This window comes from Neoarius graeffei, chromosome 12 (genome assembly GCF_027579695.1).
Source record: "Neoarius graeffei isolate fNeoGra1 chromosome 12, fNeoGra1.pri, whole genome shotgun sequence".
NCBI lineage: Eukaryota > Metazoa > Chordata > Actinopteri > Siluriformes > Ariidae > Neoarius > Neoarius graeffei.
In genome coordinates this window covers 70,653,877-70,675,781 of record NC_083580.1, presented here as the reverse complement: position 1 = coordinate 70,675,781, position 21,905 = coordinate 70,653,877, and the positions used below count along the sequence as shown (strand labels likewise).

The following is a 21,905-nucleotide window of genomic DNA, read 5'->3' as shown; positions in this document are numbered from 1 at the left end:
AAACTTTCAAGCACCACTGTGTATATCCATTTTTAATTTTCTAATTTGGGGAATTTGAGGATTTTTCACTGTTAGCTGATATAATGTCATATGTTTATTTTCCTGAAGCAGGCCAAGTCAATAGGGAATCATGATTCCATCATTCATATGAACCTAAGACAGTTTAAATATATTTTTCCGTGACTCAATAATTATTTTAATGAACTCTAAATTAATTTGGGCATCGTTATGATTTATAATTCCAAAAAATAAATACATAAATAAATAAAAATAAATCACCTATTGAGACTTGTAAGAAGACGTGGCAGTGACGTCACGGTGTCAGAACCCGGATGTTGACGGCTAATAGCGCAAAGCAAAAAGGAAAGTGGCTGATTTGTCTGGTAAAACAATTTTTTAGTAGTTTAATTGGTTATATTGTCATATCTAAAATTGGGTTTCAAATACAGGTGTGGTTTTTATTCTGAGAAAACAGCTGTTAGAAATTTATAGCCGAATGTTAGCTGCCTCAGTAAGCTAGCTTAGTCAGTGTGTATGGAAAATTAATCATGTAGCTCAGTATAAAGGGTTTTATTTCAGTTTCTGTTTATTTCTGTGACTGATTTGGTCTGTTTGGAAAGTTATAATGCTAAGTAGTTATATATTATTGCTATAAAATTACTAAAACTAATAAAAAGCTGACCTGAAAAAGAACTTAGCTAGCTAATTGACAAATACCTGTAGCACCCTGTTGAGCCAGCCTTACCTTTAATACAGTTTTATCCATGACCATATAGGAGATAAACATGCTTTTTTATACTCTTCTTTTTATTGGTTTTTCAATTTTTATAAACACAAACATTAGAAAAAACAAAAAAGTCCCACCCTAACCTAACAGAGAGCGCTGCGATATATATAATGGTGCTTGAAAGTTAGTGAACCCTTTAGAATTTTCTATATTTCTGCATAAATATGACCTAAAACATGATCAGATTTTCACACAAGTCCTAAAAGTAGATCAAGAGAACCCAGTTAAACAAATGAGACGCAAATATTATACTTGGTCATTTATTTAATGAGGAAAATTGTCCAATATTGCATATCTGTGAGTGGCAAAAGTATGTGAACCTCTAGGATTAGCAGTTAATTTGAAGGTGAAATTAGAGTCAGGTGTTTTCAATCAACGGGATGACAATCAGGTGTGAGCGGGCACCCTGTTTTATTTAAAGAACAGGGATCTATCAAAGTCTGATCTTCACAATGCATGTTTGTGGAAGTGTATCATAACACAAACAAAGGAGGTTTCTGAGGACCTCAGAAAAAGCGTTGCTTTTGCTCATCAGGCTGGAAAAGGTTACAAAACCATCTCTAAAGAGTTTGGACTCCACCAATCCACAGTCAGACAGATTGTGTACAAATGGAGGAAATTCAAGGCCATTGTTACCCTCCCCAGGAGTGGTCGACCAACAAAGATCAGGCGTGTAATAGTCAACGAGGCCACAAAGGACCCCAGGGTAACTTCTAAGCAACTGAAGGCCTCTCTCACATTGGTTGATGTTAATGTTCATGAGTCCATCATCTGGAGAACACTGAACAACAATGGTGTGCATGGCAGGGTTGCAAGGAGAAAGCCACTGCTCTCCAAAAAGAACATTGCTGCTCGTTTGCAGTTTGCTAAAGATCACATTGACAAGCCAGAAGGCTATTGGAAAAATGTTTTGTGGACGGATGAGACCAAAATAGAACTTTTTGGTTTAAATGAGAAGCGTTATGTTTGGAGAAAGGCAAACACTGCATTCCAGCATAAGAACCTTATCCCATCTGTGAAACATGGTGGTGGTAGTATCATGATTTTGGCCTGTTTTGCTGCATCTGGGCCAGGAGGGTTTGCCATCATTGATGGAACAATGAATTCTGAATTATACCAGTTAATTCTAAAGGAAAATGTCAGGACATCTGTCCATGAATTGAATCTCAAGAGAAGGTGGGTCATGCAGCAAGACAATGACCCTAAGCACACAAATCGTTCTACCAAAGAATGGTTAAAGAAGAATAAAGTTAATGTTTTGGAATGACCAAGTCAAAGTCCTGACCTTAATCCAATTGAAATGTTGTGGAAGGACCTGAAGCGAGCAGTTCATGTGAGGAAACCCACCATCATCCCAGAGTTGAAGCTGTTCTGTACGGAGGAATGGGCTAAAATTCCTCCAAGCTGGTGTGCAGGACTGATCAACAGTTACCGAAAATGTTTAGTTGTAGTTATTGCTGCACAAGGGGGTCACACCAGCTACTGAAAGCAAAGGTTCACATACTTTTGCCACTCACAGATATGTAATATTGGATCATTTTCCTCAATAAATAAATGACCAAGTATCATATTTTTGTCTCACTTGTTTAACTGGGTTCTCTTTATCTACTTTTAGGACTTGCGTGAAAATCTGATAATGTTTTAGGTCATAATTATGCAGAAATATAGAACATTCTAAAGGGTTCACAAACTTTCAAGCACCACTGTGTGTGTGTGTGTGTGTGTGTGTGTGTACATAAAGTAGGTAAATAGAAAGACAACAGGAGACAGGTACACGAAGAGCACATACATGAAATAAATGAAAGGGCAGACAGTTGTCATCTTCCATTGACATGAGTTAAAGCTTCTGTAAGAAGAAATGCAGTGGTTCCCATATCCTCCAAAACTTGTCCGATTTGTGATTTAAGGTCATGAGTCAACTTCTCAAGAGGAATAAGAGCAGAAATCTGAGATATCCACATGTTGACTGTAGGGACCTGGGGAGTTGACCACCGCAGTAAAATAATTTTTTTAGCCAGAAACAAAAGAATTATCAACAGAGATTTGGTGTCCATGCCCTAGAAATTATCTGGAGCGTGGCCAAGTAGACAGAAAGAAGGAGTCAGCAAAAACTGTTTACCAGTGACCTCCTGGATTACAGAGTGAACCCCCTTCCAGAAAGTCTGGATGCGGTCACATGACCAAAATAAGTGAATAAATGTACCTTTGTGTGCTTTACGTTTATAACAAAGGTTATAAGTGTCAGGGAACATTCTCTGGAGGCGAACAGGCGTGTAATAAGTTCGGTGAAAAAATTTAAAGTTCTGTTCATGTATATAGAGATTGAAGTACATTTAGGAAAAACCCCGCTGCAGATCTTGTCCCAGTCTTACAGGATTAAACGTCACCTCCAGATCGCGCTCCCACAACAGCCTCAGAGAGTCGTAGCCTGAAGAATCAGAATAAAGTATAAATCTTGGAAATCAGTCCTTTGGAAGATTTGGCCAAAGCTATAGTATTTTCCAGCTCTGACAGTCTCATGCGGATCCCGCCTGTCCTCAAGAGAGACCCTATAAAGTGACGAATTTGGAGATACTTGTAAAAATCCGTGTGGGGGATAGTAAAACCAGCCCTGATTTGCTCAAATGACTTAACAGAGTCAGAGACCAACAGGTCTGTAAAGTTTGACAGGCCCTTAAGCTGGGCATACACTGTGCGATATTTTATAATTTATTTTCAATCGCGGTATTCAGCTGCTGCTCACACTGTACGAGTGGATCGCAGGGGTAAACAGCACGCAGCTTACGATTCCTGTTCTCACACTATACGATCCGATGCTCGGATGCGATGCTTGGATCCGATGCTCAGGATTTCAAACAGGTTTGATTTTCATCCAATCGATCGGGAGGAGGTCGTGAGGTGTTAATCGCTTGTCGTTACCCCATGTATACTACACGATCCGAGACGCACGATTGAGCCAAAACTCGGCCCGATCTCCAAAATAGTCGCACGAGTGAAAATCGTGTCAAAATCGGGCCAAAAATCGCACAGTGTATGCCCAGCTTTAGATGTCCACTCCATCAAACCAATACTCCTAATCTGTGCTGGTATATCTGGATTCAGAGCCAGGGGAGAACGGAGAGAGATGGCAGGGGGAATAATTGGGTATTTCTTCACATCTCGCCAAACCAGTAATGTGTTATAGACAATTATGTTATTCTTGAGATGATTTAACTGGTCTATATTATTGATAACAGGAAGAGAGTTAAGCCTTCTGGGATAACAAGATAGGGATTCAAGACCCAACCATAAGGAGTCTTTCCTGTTCATAAACCAATATGACATCGTTTTAAGTTGTGCTGACCAATAATATAGTTGTAGATTGGGCAGGGATAAGCCTCCCAGATCCTTTGGCTTAGTATGTACAGAGAACTTAACTCTTTGGTGTTTGTTATTCCAAATATAGCGAGAGATATGAGAGTTCGGTGACCTTAAAGAAGGCAGGAATCAAATAGCACGGGAGAGTTTGAAATGCATAGTTCAACCGAGGAAGAATGTTCATTTTTATAGTGTTGATTTTCCCAAGAAGAGAAGTTGGTAAGGATGCCCATTTTGTCAGATCAGTCTTAACCTTTTGAATTAGGGGTGAGTAATTAGTTTCAAACAGATTATTTAAGTCAGGAGTGACAAAGATGCCTAAATATTTGAAACCCCTCTTAGACACTTGAAAAGGAGATTGTATTGATATATCCGGAGATAAACATGCTTTTAGTAGATATTTATTATCCAGGACCAGGTAGGAGATACTAATGCATTTTAATATATGCTTCCCAGTTCCTAGGTGTTTTAATAATCAGTAGATGTAAACTTATATCCACCTGTCGATTATCCTGTTCTCAGGTATCTGATGTGTAGCAGCACTCATGAATACCCGCCGGCGCCACCATCCTCGGAGCAGCCAGGAAGGGGTTTACACTGGGCCTTCACAGACCCAGACCCAGCTGGTCCAGCCATTGGAGGGCCCTCTGTCTGTACCTCTTCCCTGTGCTCCTCCTGTCGACTCTGTCAGCATGTCCTGCCGAGACCGCACCACTGAGTTTCAGTCTGTGTGCAAGTCTTTGCAGGGGAGGCAGGTGAGCAGGATTACTGTTGAATGCTGTGTGGTATGTGTACAGTACATTGTCCTGTTCTGGGTGGCACGATGGTCATCTCGCAGCAAGAAGCTTCTGGGTTTGAGCCCAGTGGCTGACGGGAGCTTTTCTGTATGGAGTTTGCATGTTCTGACCGTGTCTGTGTGGGTTTTCTCTGGGTGCTCCGGTTTTCCGCACAGTTCAAAGATATGCAGTTAAAGCGTATATGCAGAGCCATGGTCTCACTTTCGTTTATAAATGCCTTGAGACCTCAAGAATGGCACAGGAATAGTTTTAAGCGTTAACAATAAATCTAATATAGTAATTTTTACGATTAAAGTGATTCATATAGGTAGCGGTCTGAGTGAATGACCTTGACGTCCGTAACGTCACAGCAGGAAGTCTATCGGTCTCATCGCCATTTCCGCTATACTAAAACACAGAGCTGACTGCAACTCCGATCCTCCATTTTGAGCTAATTTATCGCCATGCCACGTAGATGTGTTTTTGGCCGGTACAGCAACATGACAGAAGGTGAATTTACGTTGCATTCATGGCCAAAGAATGTTCAAACTGCAAGATTTGGACGCATTTTGCGAGAAGTTCACGGGCACATTGGGCGGCTACGAAGTGGTCTCTCCTCCGCTCTGCACATTTTACTGAGGACTCGTATGAGACCTCTGATCTGTTGAGGAGTGTTGGCTATAAGCCCGTATTGAAAGAGGGTGCAGTATCAACAATTAAATAAAACTACAAGAAAAGGAAAGTATTTTATTTATTTATTTTATTATTTATTTATGTACCCCGCCTTTCGCCCGTAGTCAGCTGGGATAGGCTCCAGCTTGCCTGCGACCCTGTAGAACAGGATAAAGCTGCTAGAGATAATGAGATGAGATGAGTTATCACGCATTCCGACTGGCTCCTGAGTAACGTGTAATAATGTCTGACATACTGGTGATAAAGTCCATGCATTTTCAATACCGTAGGGCCGAATATGTCACAGGCCCTAATGCCCCATTTCCCCTATTTTTTTGGAATATAATAATCATATAATTTCAATGATACCTTAGAAAAACAATAATTAGTGATCCAATGAAGCTTGCTAATTTATTTGTTTTGAGCTTCTGGATACATTTTGTCTGTTCCTAGTTGAAGCAGACCTGCTTAGTCCTGCCTCTTTTCATTGAATAGCAACTCATGAGGCATACAAGGCAAGGAATTTATTAGGGAGATGGACAATGCTTGGTTGTTTTCATTTTAAAAATTACAAACTGCTTCTTTAACCCACTAGAATGGCGCACAGGGCATTAAACCAGTTCACAGTGCTGTCAGGCAGAGGAGTGACTTCATGCTTATGGCAAAGTGAGTAACAAAGCTTTCTGCTCTTGACTCCTGCAGTGTCTTCCTAATTTCTAAGATCACCAGATTGCTTTTTAGTTGGCTTTAATTGTTCATTTTCCGGTATTTTTGGATATCCGATTGATAAGAAATGAATTTTTTTCTTGTGTCTTTTGTAGGAGAATTGGCAGGGACCTTAGCAACACCTTTGCAAAGTTGGAAAAGCTGACAATACGTAAGTGTCTGTCTGCACGACAGTTCAAGCCACTTGTCCAAGTCTTAACCCGTGTCCCATGTTGAGATTTGTGACATTCTGTCCTTTTGATCACAGTGGCCAAAAGGAAATCCCTCTTCGATGATAAACCAGTGGAGATCGATGAGTTGACCTATATTGTGAAACAGGTACAAATGTTTATGGTCTTGCCTGCATAGTTAATCCGTTTTCAGTTCTGCACTTTAAAGACCCGGTCCCACAATACCGATAACTGTAACGATAATTATAAATAAATCGGTCCCCTGCAGTTTATGTGGTTGGTGGTCACACCAGACCGATAACCATACCTATAGCCCAGGGTTTATCCGTATCGCTGAGATTGCTTCTGGAGCGATTTTTCCAGACCTGGACCTGATCCAATAAAACATCTGGCCAATCAGGTAATTGTTTACATGTGACGTTGTCTGAGCACGTGCTATTTTTCCTGTGCATCTTTGTACATCCTTGTTGCGTCATGAAGTCATGGAATACGGATTCATGGAAAATTAAAAAAAAAAAAAAATACAAAGCACGGATTTTTTATTCACGGTTATGTGATATTTTCTGTGAAATATCAATAGTAAATTAATAAAGTAAACATATAAATGCAGGTAAGATATTTTAATTATCAACTTCAGCAGGCCAAGCATTTGATTGTTTTTGACTTCTTAATTTTTTATCCGTGATGCATCATCCATATGAAATCGGTAACCAATCTGTAATATACTAAAACATCCGTGATCGATTCGTAAATTATTAGCATCCGTATTAAAATCCGTAACCACTCTGTCGTTTCTATCCTTTTTTTTTTATCCCCCGCTGGCCGAAAGGCCTGAAGGGGGATTATGTCGTGGCGATGTCCATCCGTCAGTCCCTTTAAGGATATTCACCTTCTGAAATCAACTCCTCTCACAATTTTTGGAGGAATTTCACGAAACTTGGCAGGATTCTTTGTTATATGTAGGTATTATGCATATTGCAATTTAGTTCAATTCAGTCACATTTTACCAGAGTTATGGCATAGTTGCCAGCATGGGATATTGTGCTCCAAGAGCACTCTTGTTGTTATATTTCTGTAATCCATTATCTATTCATATTATATAAACCACTGGAGTGTGTACATGGGTTGTTTTGAAATCCAAGCTGTACAGTATGACCTGGAATAATGTGCTACTATTTGGGAAAAAACTCCCATGACTGTTTCTAAGTTGCATGCATTTATTTACCTGAGTGGCAGAACCAACTGATATTATAGTTGTGGTGTGACTGCTCCAGACTGGAACCAAATTCAGGTATAGTCATAGTTGGAGCTATAGTTATTGGTGGTGTGGGACTGGATCCTAAATTTGTCTTCTTTTTTCCCCTCAGGATATTAACAGCCTGAATAAACAGATAGCCCAACTCCAGGGTTTTGTCCGATCCAGAAATGGCCAAAATAGCAGACATCTTCAAACACATTCCAATACTATTGTTGTATCACTGCAGGTATGGACACCTCCCAAACATCTAACTTAAAGCTGGACGGTCTTTCAGATTTTTCAAGTGTAGGTCATAAAAAAAATTTTCCCCGACACCCAATTATTTTTGTTTAGTGGACCGAAAGCTACTGAATTCGAATCACAGACTTCCAATTTTATTAGTTTTTTTAAAAATAGAACAATTAATGAATTTAAGGCCAAGTGGCCCTAAATTCTCCGTTATTTTTTCCTGCTTCACCATGACCCAATTCAAGATGCTACATCATGCATCACGTAGTGGGCTTTCTCCTTTTGCGCAAGGCATTGTGGGACACACATTTGAAATGGGAGAGGAAAACGGAGAATGCGAAAGACCGACTACAGTAACGGAAAGCGAGAAGAAAAGACATGTTGTGAAGGAAAGGAAATGCAGGACAAAACTAATAAATATCGGCGGTCAGCGAGCACCTCGGTGTGATCGCTGCTCGTTTAGCGACAGAATGATGGAACTGTCGGTGCACGGTTAAGGTAAACCTGTAGATGGCAGTAATGCAACACTGGATGCCAGCTGCTGTAAAACTCAAAAGAAGAAGGTAAACCTGCGCATGCACACACGGACTTCCTCTGTCTGCTTGACTGCGCAAAGCAAGCAATTTCATGCACATTATTTGCTCGGGAATCTGCTCAAATTACATAACTTCCCAACCACAGAATGGCCTGGGGATTTTTTTTTTTTTGAGATATTGCAGAAATAATGATGACCAAATTTCAGAGGGAACTAAATTTCACCGATTTTATGAAATTGAAAGGCTGTATAGCTTTAAATAAGCCAGAAAAAACTAATCTTTTGCAAAGTGAGATGACAGTTAATGCCTTTTATGTTTGTCTCTTTCAGTCAAAATTGGCATCAATGTCAAGTGATTTCAAATCAGTTCTGGAAGTGAGAACAGAGGTAACTCATGGTATAAATGAAAAGTTGTTTTATGGATATTTCATTCATATTAATAGTGACTGAATTAATTTTGCAGAACCTGAAGCAACAAAGAAGCAGGCAAGAGCAGTTCTCTCAGTCGCCAGCCGCCTCCACCTCCTTCCATAACTCCAGCTTTGGTAAGCACCAGCTTTATACTTGATCTTCTTGTAGTTTGTTATATATATAGGTGGTTGTGTGTTAATCTTAATTCAAGTCCAAAGACCAAGAGTGCAAGCATCCAGTTTCACATGAAAGTATGAACTTTAGTTAGCATGGATGTCTTGTTAAGACGGACAAATTTCACAATTCAGTCCACTGACTCTGCTCAGCAAGAAGTCAGCCATTTTGGATTTTGTGCGTTTTGCCAGATACCAAGCTTTTAAATACTCCTTCTAGAAGGTTCGTCTGTTGATACCAGAGTTGATCAAGATGATGCTAAGATATCTAAAATTCATTTGCAATTAAATATCTGAAACAGTGTTACTATGGTGGTACATTCAATCAGTGTATAACCAGAGGTGGACAAAGTACCCAACTTCATTACTTAAGTCAAAGTGCAGATCCCACTGGTCAAATGTTACTCTGATACAAGTGAAAGTTGTCCAGTCAAATTTTTACTTAAGTTAAAGTACTGAAGTACTTGCTTTTAAAAATACTTAAAGGGGAACAGAGGGCAATATATAGAGTAAATATAACAATAAAACACCCATTAACGAACCTTATTCAAGACTTACAAAAGTTTTTTGTTCTAAGGTTGGAAAGTTATAGTGTTTTGAAAGTAGCTCGAGCAAACTATTTCCGCAGTTTGAACAGCCCGCCATGATATTAATTTTATCCAATCAGAATGCACGTTCATTTTCTCTGTGTAACACTCATGACGTATGTATGTGCCCAGTTGTGTTGGCTCATTGAGGTTGGGACTAGCACGTGTGAATCGGAAAGTAGGATGAATTGTAAGTGATCGGCTACACGATGCCACAGTGTGTTGCTTTCGGGTGTAATAACAGGACCGATGGAAAGCATAACGATCCTCCAGACGTGTCTTTTGCGGGATCTCTTCGTATGATTCGACAAAGCTGTCGCTTTCACTTGATGCACCCGACGCCATGATTACACGCTTCTCTCCTAGTGCAGTGGGTAGGGCTGACGTCACGGTCTTTTAAAAATGGCGACTCTTGTGCCGTTTAGCGTACCGACTATTATATTTACAATTACCAAGATATTTCGTTGTTTTCTAGTATATAAATTTGATAGAATACGTTACTTTGTCACATCAGCAACTGTATATATTATATTTGGTACCCCTTTAAGTAGTAAAAGTACATTTTCCGTCAAGGCATCGTTGTATTATTGCCACAATGCTGACAAAACCTAATGCTCGTGGCTCAGGTGGATAAGGCGCCATACCATAAATCCGGGGACCCGGGTTCGATTCCGACCCGAGGTCATTTCCCGATCCCTCCCCGTCTCTCTCCAGTTCATTTCCTGTCTCTACACTGTCCTATCCAATAAAGGTGGAAAAAGCCCAAAAAAATCTTTTAAAAAAAGAATAATTTAAGTACAGTACTCAAGTAAATGTACTTCGTTACTGTCCACCTCTGCGTATAACTACACAGAAACAGGAAGTGAAGCATAATTCCACTGTACATCATTTGGTCCAAAGTTTTCATTTATATGCAATGATGGGGCATAATCACATACACAAGCCTTTCGTGATTCACTGTTATAACACCACCACGTGGCAACAGGAAATGAGGCTTATAAACCAAACTTTTCTTTCTTTTTTTAAATTAATTAATTAGTTTGTTTATTTATTTATTTTTTAGCAGAATCATCCAGTTCATATCAGAATTTTTCCAACATAATGTTAAGATATGCCTTTCTGTGCAGAGTTTGCATGTTCTCCCCGTGTCCGCGTGGGTTTCCTCCGGGTGCTCCGGTTTCCCCCACAGTCCAAAGACATGCAGGTTAGGTTAACTGGTGACTCTAAATTGACCGTAGGTGTGAATGTGAGTGTGAATGGTTGTCTGTGTCTATGTGTCAGCCCTGTGATGACCTGGCGACTTGTCCAGGGTGTACCCCGCCTTTCGCCCGTAGTCAGCTGGGATAGGCTCCAGCTTGCCTGCGACCCTGTAGAAGGATAAAGCGGCTACAGATAATGAGATGAGATGAGATGTTAAGATATCTGTGATGCTAAAGTGCAAAGGAAATGCTGATATCTCATTTGTTGTTGTTGTTATGGCAGTTCCATAACTTAACATGTAATGATGCTCAAATAGGAAGTGTGACAATTTCACTTCGCATGGTGCAATGTTAGGAACACACTTTAAATATATGTTAAATGATGGGACAATCATTCACACGTGCTAGTAGAGTGGCATTGGGGCTTTATAGTGCCCCCTGTGGCATTTGTCGAAAATGTGGGCATCTAATTTCACCTACATGCAACAAATTTGGAAGAAATATTGGATGTCTTAACTCTTTACCCCTTAATGACGACCCCGTGTATATCCCATAATGACAACATATGATGCCTTGTCTAAAACCTTGTCAAAACCTTGTCTTTAGACTTTTTTTCTTGTAAATATGTTCTCAGGGTGAACAGTGTATGCATATACAGTACAAGGGTGGCTGTAGCAACTGCTTTAAGGGGTAAAGAGTTAAACAAAGTTCACAATCAAATCCATTAACTTCGCCCAACAGTAAGTGTGCTGTTTTGGATTTTGTGTGTTTTGACGGGTACGTTTTTATTTATTTATTTATTTAAAATACTCCTCCTAGAGCGTTCAACTGATTCATTCCAAATTTGGAGAGCATGATGGCAAGATATTTCTGATATTACCGTGTGAAAGAATTTTTGATGTTTCAAACGATCCAATCAATCGTCCCGTCACTCCATGCAAACATGTATACTCGGTGATGAGGCATAAACATGTGTATTATATGGAAACGAGTGTTTTACTGGGAAATAAACCACTCGTATTTTTCATACGAGCTACATCCGGGACATGGAGAATGAAAACCGTGACCTAAATCTCTGTATATCACTTGTGAGGAAATCGATGAATTGTTTTGATAAATTTGGGTACTTTATGTTTGTGAATGTGTCTATATAATAAAAAGAAAATCACACGTTGCCTTAAAGAGATGAAGTTTATCTTCTCGTGTTGAAAAACTCTCACTTTTCATACAGAATACATCAAGGATCTGAGTGACACATTTAAATAATATTGGCTGGCTTTGACTCATTCAATATCATGCTAGCTAAATGGAATATAGCTGATAGACCATGAAAAAAGTCAGCCAATATTATTATTATTATTATTATTATTATAATACATACACACTCTTCATATCAGCATTCTTGAAGGCCAGTGTTAACTTGCCCGTGACTTGGTGCTGTTAGCATGGCAGTCCAGTTAACTTCCAGCTGGTGTAGCAGTAGCGTTAGCGAAGGCCAACGTGAGCTTACCCACGACTCAGTGCTGTTAGCGCGGCAGTCCAGTTACCTTTCTAACTGAAGTAGTGTTAGCGCAGTCAAGCCGATTATTATTATTATTCCTGTGTCATTTACTTGGTTACTTTTAAAATCAACATCGACAACTATACACAATGGAGCGACCTGGCAGCCAAAATTCTCTCAAAATTTTCCGTTTTTAACGAAGCAAACCTCGCAGTCATGTTTGTTTACAAACTGTCGGTCACTCGCTAGCACAGAAGTTTCACATCTTCGACGTGTCTTTTCCAGTTTTTCAATCCGTTGGTATGTTTTTCTCTTGTAAATATGTGTGAAAAATATATAATGAAGTTTTGGTAGCCTTTCAGATGTTCAGCGCATCTTTAGTTTCAGTTTATTTATTTACTGCTTAAACCTAGCACTGGATTAGCCTCGTCTTCTCTCTTTCCTGGCCGACAAAGAAATGATTCTGCACGTGCGCAGTAGACAAGTTTTGTCCTTGGATCTTTGCATGAGCTCCGACGTGTGATGTCATGTTGTCTCGACAACGTGCAATATTACAACAGTATTGCACGCTTATTCTCCATTGAGGAGCGTGGCGTAATCCATGGAGGAGTGGCGTAATCCATGGAGGATAAGCGATATGATTATAATATTGCATGCCATCAATAAACCCACTAGAAGGGAATAGAATGCATGTTTTTATTCCATGGAAGAAGTGGCCTGTATGTATAATAATTCCCGATATTTCACTCCCAGTGTTTTCCTGCTGACTTGATGCATGTTGTCAAAATGGCGAACTAGTTCAAAATTAAAAAAAAAAAAAAAAGAGTAATTTGCTTATTTATTTATTTAGTGGATGTGCCCATATAATATAAAGAACATTGCATGGTGGTGCGAAGATATGAAGTTTTTCTCGTGTTGAAAATATACGTTCACCACTCGAAGATAAACTTCATATCTTCACGCAACCGTGTAATATCCTCTATGTATGTATCAGTAGTGATCCATTGTCATAGCGCCACCAACTGGGTACAGGAAGTGATGCTTGTAAAACAATTTTTTTCAAAAATCTACCTAGTTATTTCTTCCCAAGTATGTTAAATGAGGAGGCCACAGTTGCATACTGATAAGATTAGTGATTCATTGTCATAATGCTACCACATAGCAAGAGGAAGTTTTTATTCTCTGTGTCAAAGGTTAATCAGATTGATGTCAGATTTGGTCAGCACAATGCAAAGAAATTTGATGTAAATTGCTAAAGAATTGATAATATTTTGAACACCAATGCCATGGTGATGTAATTAAATTACCTATAACACAGTTCAAAGAGAAAGTGCTGTATAATTATCTCTACATCATAGGATGTGGTTTAGATTTCACATGAATGTGACAACCTTGAAAATGCAGGATTATTTTATTGATCATCTCAACCGTTCATTACAATATGGCCCTTTTTTTAAACAATTAAAAAAAATTTTTAATTATTCACAATCCTTCACGTAACGGAGCTGATATTTCAATTGTATAATATTATTATAGTGTTCATGTCTTTTAATGTCTCTGACCGATGTTGTTGCACCCTTGGTGCTTGGATCTGTGAGTTACAGGAATATCTATTTATTTTTGATTTCACAACAGACAATTCAGTGTTGATGCAGGATAATTCCAAGAAAGCAGATATCTCTATAGACATGGATCTCCGTTCCAGCCAGCAGATGCAACTCCTCCATGAGAAGGTAGTTCATAGCGTCATAGTTTAATCGTTAGAAGGTTGCACATGCTATGAATTGAAAGTTTTAATATGATTAAGTTTATCTGTTTTATTAATGTGTGTGTCTGTGTGTGTGTGTGTGTGTGTGTGTGTGTGTGTGTGTGTGTGTGTGTGTGTGTGTTCTGGGCAATTCCATGTAAATGTCAACCTCACCATGCAAAAATAAAGCAACATGTAATACATCAAAACCACTCCCATAGATATCACCTAGGCCTGTATTTTACAGATGTGAATAAGTTGAATCAGTTTGTCACAAGAATTGTTCCCTTCGCCTTCACTACTTTAGCTAATGACAATCAAGAATTTGGTGATTTCAATGCATCCAATTGAGTACTTTTTTCAACAACCAAAATATGATACATACGGGGCGGTCCTGGGGGCGGTCCGACCGGGCAGCCGCCCGGGGCGGCATCGCGGGGGGGGGGGGGGCGGCACGAGCACGGGCGCAAAAAAAAAAAAGTGGTCCCAAAATAAAAAAGGTCCCCCCAAAAAAAACCCCGAAAAAAAAAAACAAGAGGGGGGGGGTGAACATTTTGGATGGGGAAGCCCAATAAAAAAAAAGTGGTCCCCCCAAAAAAAAACCCCGAAAAAAAAAAAAGCTGGGGGGGGCGCCAGCAGGGGGTTTCGCCCGGGGAGTAAATCACTCTAGGATCACCACTGGGGGTGAACATTTTGGATGGGGAAGCCCAATACCAAAGTTGCGCAGGTGACGTCATCAGTGTGTGCCTAACTTGTCGTAGCCCCATAATATGCACAATCCCGCCAGCGGAACGTTGTACTAGTCATCAAAAAGACTTTACTACCATAGTACTACACTATTATGATATTACACAGAGTCTTAAGTAATACATTACGACTTGATCATTGCCATTCTGGTAACAGCAAATTTATAACGGGCCGTGTCCGCGACGTACAACACACGACGAGAAATGTTTAAACGACCATGTAAAGCTGTTAACATTCTGTTGGCTAATACAGAGCCCAACGCGGGGGGTACGAGCGCGGGCGCGAAAAAAAAAAACGGTCCCAAAAAAAAAAGTGGTCCCCAAAAAAAAAACCCCGAAAAAAAAAAAGCTGGGGGGGGGGCGCCAGCAGGGGGTTTCGCCCGGGGAGTAAATCACTCTAGGATCGCCACTGGGGGTGAACATTTTGGATGGGGAAGCCCAATACCAAAGTTGCGCAGGTGACGTCATCAGTGTGTGTGTGTGTGCCTAACTTGTCGTAGCCCCATAATATGCACAATCCCGCCAGCGGAACGTTGTACTAGTCATCAAAAAGACTTTACTACCATAGTACTACACTATTATGATATTACACAGAGTCTTAAGTAATACATTACGACTTGATCATTGCCATTCTGGTAACAGCAAATTTATAACGGGCCGTGTCCGTGACGTACAACACACGACGAGAAATGTTTAAACGACCATGTAAAGCTGTTAACATTCTGTTGGCTAATACAGAGCCCAACGCGCGGGGGGGGGGCACGAGCGCGGGCGCAAAAAAAAACGGTCCCAAAAAAAAAAAGTGGTCCCCAAAAAAAAAACCACGAAAAAAAAAACAAGATGGGGGGGCGCCAGCAGGGGGTTTCGCCCGGGGAGTAAATCACTCTAGGATCGCCACTGGATACATATATTCGCCCACAACAATGTTCAGCATCCTTTCAGGACGCAATGGGGTTATTGAAGCAAACTGTAAATGAGGTATATGATTTCGCATTTCATTGTCACCGTGGAGCCGTGTTGATGCGACACCGATTTACAGGACAGGCGCTGTCACGTCCATAACTTTTTTTTTTTTTGAAAAAGTTCTTATTATACATCCGTATGAAATGCAACATAGAACACACTCTTTGCGCAAAACTAATTCATTTTGAGTTGATATATTAAAATAATTATATTTTCTGATTTTCTAAACATATGCCATGTCTATTTCAGACGCGTCACATCCATAACGGAATTTCGTCACATCCATAACGCTGACTTTTCCTTCCGAAACTCTGCATGAAATACAAAATATTTTAAACAAAGATTTTTTTAATATTCACCTTGGACCCCTCTATCAAATGGATATCTCCATTTCGACATTAGGTTTACAATTTCACAGAGTTTGATAAAAATGTACAGTCACCCAAGAAAAGTGATACTTTTTCTGTCACATCCATAACGCATCTTTTTATTGGCATTTTCTGGCATGCCCTAGATGTACTATGGGAATTGTTCTTGTTCTATCACTTCTCCAGTATGGTACAGCCTTAAAGGTCCCATGGCATGGTGGTTTGTTGATGCTTTAAACGGGCTCGTGGAGGTTTCCGGATGTTATATCCGCAGCCTTTCTCGAAATGAACCCTCGGCACGTAGAGATAGCCTCCTGGGAGAAAGCCCCATTTCAGCGCTTTTCCCAGTGCGTCGTTTTGCTAATGAGAAGCAGGAGGCGGGGAAGGGTAGAGGGTGGGGGCGGGTCTTATCATTAATATTCATGACATGTAAACGTGTTACCTCTGATTGGCTAACAGCACTGTGACGCTACCTCCAGTGGGTCAGAACAAGCGGATGTGGGTGTCTTACTATGGCGAGAGAGAAGGAACAAACCGCGAAGGGAAAAATACCGCGCGCTGACGTCATTAAGGTGCGACGCGAGGAAATAAAATAAATTCAACAAATGTTTGGGTTTTTACTGAACAAACAAACAAATAAAATGAACGAGTGACTTAAAAAAAAAGAATGTGGGTGTCTTTGTAAAAACTGTTTTGATTGGCTATTATAACAGAGCATGCTGCATGCTTTTTGGTTTTGTAGCACAGAGTACCTGGCTAACTGCAGGAAGCGGTTAGCTGCACAGCTAATGTAGCCATTGCAAGGCTAACGCACCAATTTTAAAACAAGGCAAAACATAAGCTCATAAGTTACAGTCAATTTCCAGACTAAACTCAGTTTAACAGAGCATGCTGCATGCTTTTTGGTTTTGTAGCGCAGAGTACCTGGCGGGCGGCACGGTGGTGTAGTGGTTAGCGCTGTCGCCTCACAGCAAGAAGGTCCTGGGTTCGAGCCCCGGGGCCGGCGAGGGCCTTTCTGTGCGGAGTTTGCATGTTCTCCCCGTGTCCGCGTGGGTTTCCTCCGGGTGCTCCGGTTTCCCCCACAGTCCAAAGACATGCAGGTTAGGTTAACTGGTGACTCTAAATTGACCGTAGGTGTGAATGTGAGTGTGAATGGTTGTCTGTGTCTATGTGTCAGCCCTGTGATGACCTGGCGACTTGTCCAGGGTGTACCCCGCCTTTCGCCCGTAGTCAGCTGGGATAGGCTCCAGCTTGCCTGCGACCCTGTAGAAGGATAAAGCGGCTAGAGATAATGAGATGAGATGAGATGAGAGTACCTGGCTAACTGCAGGAAGCGGTTAGCTGCACAGCTAATGTAGCCATTGCTAGGCTAACGCACCGATTTTAAAACACGGCAAAACGACTTAACAGTTATACGCTTACTTGTTCGGTGTTTGTGGCTGATGCGGCAGGGATGCTTGGTACGGACCCAGGCTTCAGTAACAGTTGATGTGCAAAACCTGCCCTGTACTGTCCCAAGTTGTGGAAACATTCATCAGGAAAATGCTTCTGACAAACATACACCGTCTTAGGTAGACTCGACGGCGTATTATTGGAGTAAATAAAATTAAGCTACTGCGTCTTCAGGGGCTCTCCCGTCGGCAGTAAAAACAGACTCCTTTCTGTGTTGTTACAGCGCAACTTCCATGTTTGGTGGCAACTTTTGAGCTGGACGGGCAATCCATACAGTGGGTGGGAATCCAGAGGGGGGGGCGTGGGGATCATCTCCCTTGCTGACGTAGGCAAGGGAAGAGTTTATCAACGCTCCGTTTTGACGCGCCATTCTCAAATGTTGGGCATAGTTTGGTTTACACATTATGAAATTTCTAGCCACTGGGGTGACTTAAGAAGGTCAGAGGAACTCATTTTAACTAGTGCTGTCAAAAATGTCGCGTTATTAACGTGTTAACTTGACTCAATTTTAACGGTGATAATTTTTTTATCGCGAGATTAACGCTCTGTGACATGATGTAGGTTTTTCATAAGCTTTTGAAACTGCCAGGAACTTGGAACAGAGACTTTGCTTAGAAAAACGATAGCAGCTAGACTACCCTACTATGGAATGCCATTTGAGACTCATTTATGCGCGAACAGAAAACCAACATTGAGCGCATGGCACCTGTTTTGAGCGAACAGAAGACTGCTATCGCTTAATTTCACCAGTGTTCGCTCAAATCCTGTACAGTGCGTTCCATTTGTGCCACGACTGTCGGCCAATCACAACTATCTGCCAGCGTTGGATTGGCGGGCAACCTGACCAATCAGAGTTTCCGATTCTCCCAGCTACTCTGATTGGTCAGGTTGCCCGCCAATCCAACGCTGGCGGATAGTTGTGATTGGCCGACAGTCGTGGCACAAATGGAACGCACTGTACAGGATTTGAGCGAGCACTGGTGAAATTAAGCGAGCGCGACAGAGATCATACGGAGCGAGCAGAGGAGATTGAAAGAGCGCGCGCAGAGGGCTGTTGTTGCGCACAGAGATTCATTCCCCCCCCCAAAGTATAATTTATGTGCTCGCTCAAAACACCTTTCTGCGCTCAATATCGGTCTTCTGTTCGCTCAAAACAGGTGCCATGCGCTCAATGTTGGTTTTCTGTTCGCGCATAAATGAGTCTCAAATGGCATTCCATACGAGTACCCCTGTAGTTCGAACGGTGAGCAAGCCCATTCACTTTTTTATGCTGATAAGAGAATTACAATGGTTTTTCATGTGACAAAAATGTGCGATTAAATTGCGATTAATCGCGAGTTAACTATGACAGTCGCGACATTAATCGCGATTAAATATTTTAATCGCTTGACAGCACTAATTTTAACGTTAAAAAACCTCAAAGTGAAAATTTCCTGCCATGGGACCTTTAAAATATGCAGCACCTGTTTAAATACTGGGAGACAATAAAACATGCACTGGGTCATTTGTTGCCATTTTGAGTTCAAGTGTCACGTCCATAACGCTGGAATTGCTCTTCTCAGGACTCTTTTATTCAGGACCGAGCAAACACTATGCAAAACATAGAGACGACTATTGTCGAGCTAGGATCTATTTTCCAGCAGTTGGCCCACATGGTGAAAGAGCAGGAAGAGACAGTTCACAGGTAAGAGAGAAGACACTGATCAGGAAGGCAAGTTGTTTTGTTTGCTCATATGCATTTTAATCCTATGTTTAATCTTCCTCATCACAGGATTGACGCCAACGTAGAAGACACTCAGCTCAACGTGGACTTCGCTCATACGGAAATCCTCAAGTACTTTCAGTCCGTGTCAAACAATCGCTGGTTGCTTATCAAAATCTTCATTATCCTCATCGTTTTCTTCTTCATCTTTGTCGTCTTCTTGGCCTGAAAACTATGGATAACGTGACTATTCAGCGGCAAAGATGAAGCATTTATTGACAGGAGCGAACAAGCAGGGAGTTAAAATGTAAAATAAAGCAAGGCTCCCTCAGCTTTGGTGTGGCTAGAGACAGGACTGTATAGTGTTCTTAAATAATGTCGCTTTACACAATCTTCACCTTTGGATCATGAACAGTGTTATTTGATCGGCCTATTACTAAAGTAACTTAGGAATATTAGCAGCAAGATTATTTTTGTGGTCAAAAGAATTTGGTTTTAACTACTGAGTAATTTTATACCCGGAAACATATTCTCATTCTTATCCCACTTCTTTAGATTAGAAGACAGGGTAGCTACACCATTGTAGCTGTAAATAGCTTGTTTCATTATTCCTTATTAATGACTTTTTGAAAATGATATGAAATAGTGTGGAACTTACGCTTACGTCTCAGGCTTTTTTTTTTTTTTTTTTTCACACTGTGATTCAGTAGCCATGTTTATTTTGAGACAGCGATGTAGATTTGGGAAAAACTCTTAAATAGGGCACTGTGCTGGGTGACTAGTTAAAACTAGCCTATTCTGGAGATCGCGAGTTCAGATCCTGGCAATGCCAAAGCAGCTCGTGACTAGAAGTCAAGAGAGGAAAGTTGACTGTGCTCTCCGGGTGGGATGGATGGCATAGTGTCTGTCATCTGTCAATCACAGCAACACTAGCCAATTGTGAGCTAGTGTATGCAGGTGTGGAGGTTAACGTCACATGCCTCGGAGGAAGCGCGTGTTAGTTTTTCTCTTTCGCGGTTGGTTTCGGGAGAGAGCTGGCTAGTGAGTGGTATTAGCAAGCCCGGATGTGTGAATTCAGCCAAAATTGTAAGAAAGATTTACGAGCAATTCAATTATTTAAGAAAGACTGAAAGTTGCCATAATATTTACTTCAGGAATATTCAAGAAATAAGGTTATATTGCAACATGAAATCAATACCAAACTGTGCTGAAACTATTTGTCTTAATGAATAGTGTTCTTGGAAGAGATAAACAGTATGCTAATTCACAATAGTATGAATGTTCTAATAGTTACTGCATTCTATTGAATACATTTAATGCCCTAGAATCATGACGTGGCAGCAAAGTTTATATCAGATGTCTAATTCATATCATAAAGTGCAATTTTAGAGTTTAAGTATACATGTAGACACTAACTCACTGTTCATGCCAACATTCCACTTCCTAAAATGTTCAGCTGTACTGTGAACCAGAGAATAAAAATCCAGCAGATTTATTAAAAAAAAAAAAAAGTGGCCTGAACAGAGTGTTAATACAACTTTAATTTCTCGTTCGATCTGCTTTTCTCTGTTGGTCTTTGTGTGAAAATATCTACTGTCTACAGCCACTTTCTGACATAATGGTTGCAGTTCATCACTTTTTAAAAGTGGTAAAAACTTTTCATGGCTTCTTTATACTTCTGGTCAGTAATTTTTCAATAGATTCAGAATTTCAGAAATCTCTGTTTGTTCTAAAAGTACCTATTGTACATTCTAACAGGACGGTTGATGTAATATTGATCAGTATCATAAATTATTTCTGTGAAAAATAAACTTACTCTTGCTAACTGTGTTTTATGTGACCTGTACTTTTAGATATCATATACACTTGTGTTCAAAATAATAGCAGTCCAACACGACTAACCAGATCAGTCACTGTTTTTGGTGGAAATTATATTACTACATGGCAAATAATTTACCAGTAGGTGTAGTAGAGTCCATAGAAAACCAACAGACCCAACATTCATGATATGCATGCTCCTGAGTCTGTGTAATCGAATAATTAAGTGAAAGGGACGTGTTCAAAATAATAGCAGTGTGGAGTTTAATTAGTGAGATCATTCATTCTGTGAAAAAACAGATGTCAGTCAGGTGGCCCTAATTTAAGGATGAAGCCAGCACATGTTGTACATCCATTTCTCTCTGAAAACCTGAGAAACATGGGTCGTTCCAGACATTGTTCAGAAGAACAGCGTGCTTTGATTAAAACGTTGATTGGAGAGGTAAAACGTATACTGTAAAGAAGTGCAGAAAATGATGGGCTGCTCGGCTAAAATGATCTCCAGTGCTTTAAAATGGACAGCAAAGCCAGAGAGGCGTGGAAGAAAACAGAAGACTACCATTCGAATGGATCGAAGAATAGCCAGAATGGCAAAGACTCAGCCAATGATCAGCTCTAGGGTGATCAAAGACGGTCTGAAGTTACCTGTGAGTACTGTGACGATTAGAAGATGCCTGTGTGAAGCTAATCTATCGGCAAGAAGCTCCCGCAAAGTTCCACTGTTAAAAA

General features: G+C 40.5%; 1 protein-coding gene across 1 annotated transcript; it reads left to right on the top strand.

Moving 5' to 3' along the window:
* The first annotated feature begins 307 nt into the window (after nt 1-307).
* stx5al (syntaxin 5A, like) lies at nt 308-21,183 on the top strand. The gene is made up of 11 exons (XM_060936350.1): nt 308-383; nt 4,667-4,899; nt 6,188-6,258; nt 6,414-6,469; nt 6,566-6,636; nt 7,856-7,972; nt 8,840-8,896; nt 8,973-9,054; nt 14,016-14,113; nt 19,219-19,340; nt 19,428-21,183. Exons 2-11 carry the CDS (start codon nt 4,690-4,692, stop codon nt 19,585-19,587), a joined length of 1,044 nt encoding a protein of 347 aa, XP_060792333.1. The 5' UTR covers nt 308-383; nt 4,667-4,689; the 3' UTR covers nt 19,588-21,183.
* Nucleotides 21,184-21,905: the final 722 nt, after the last annotated feature.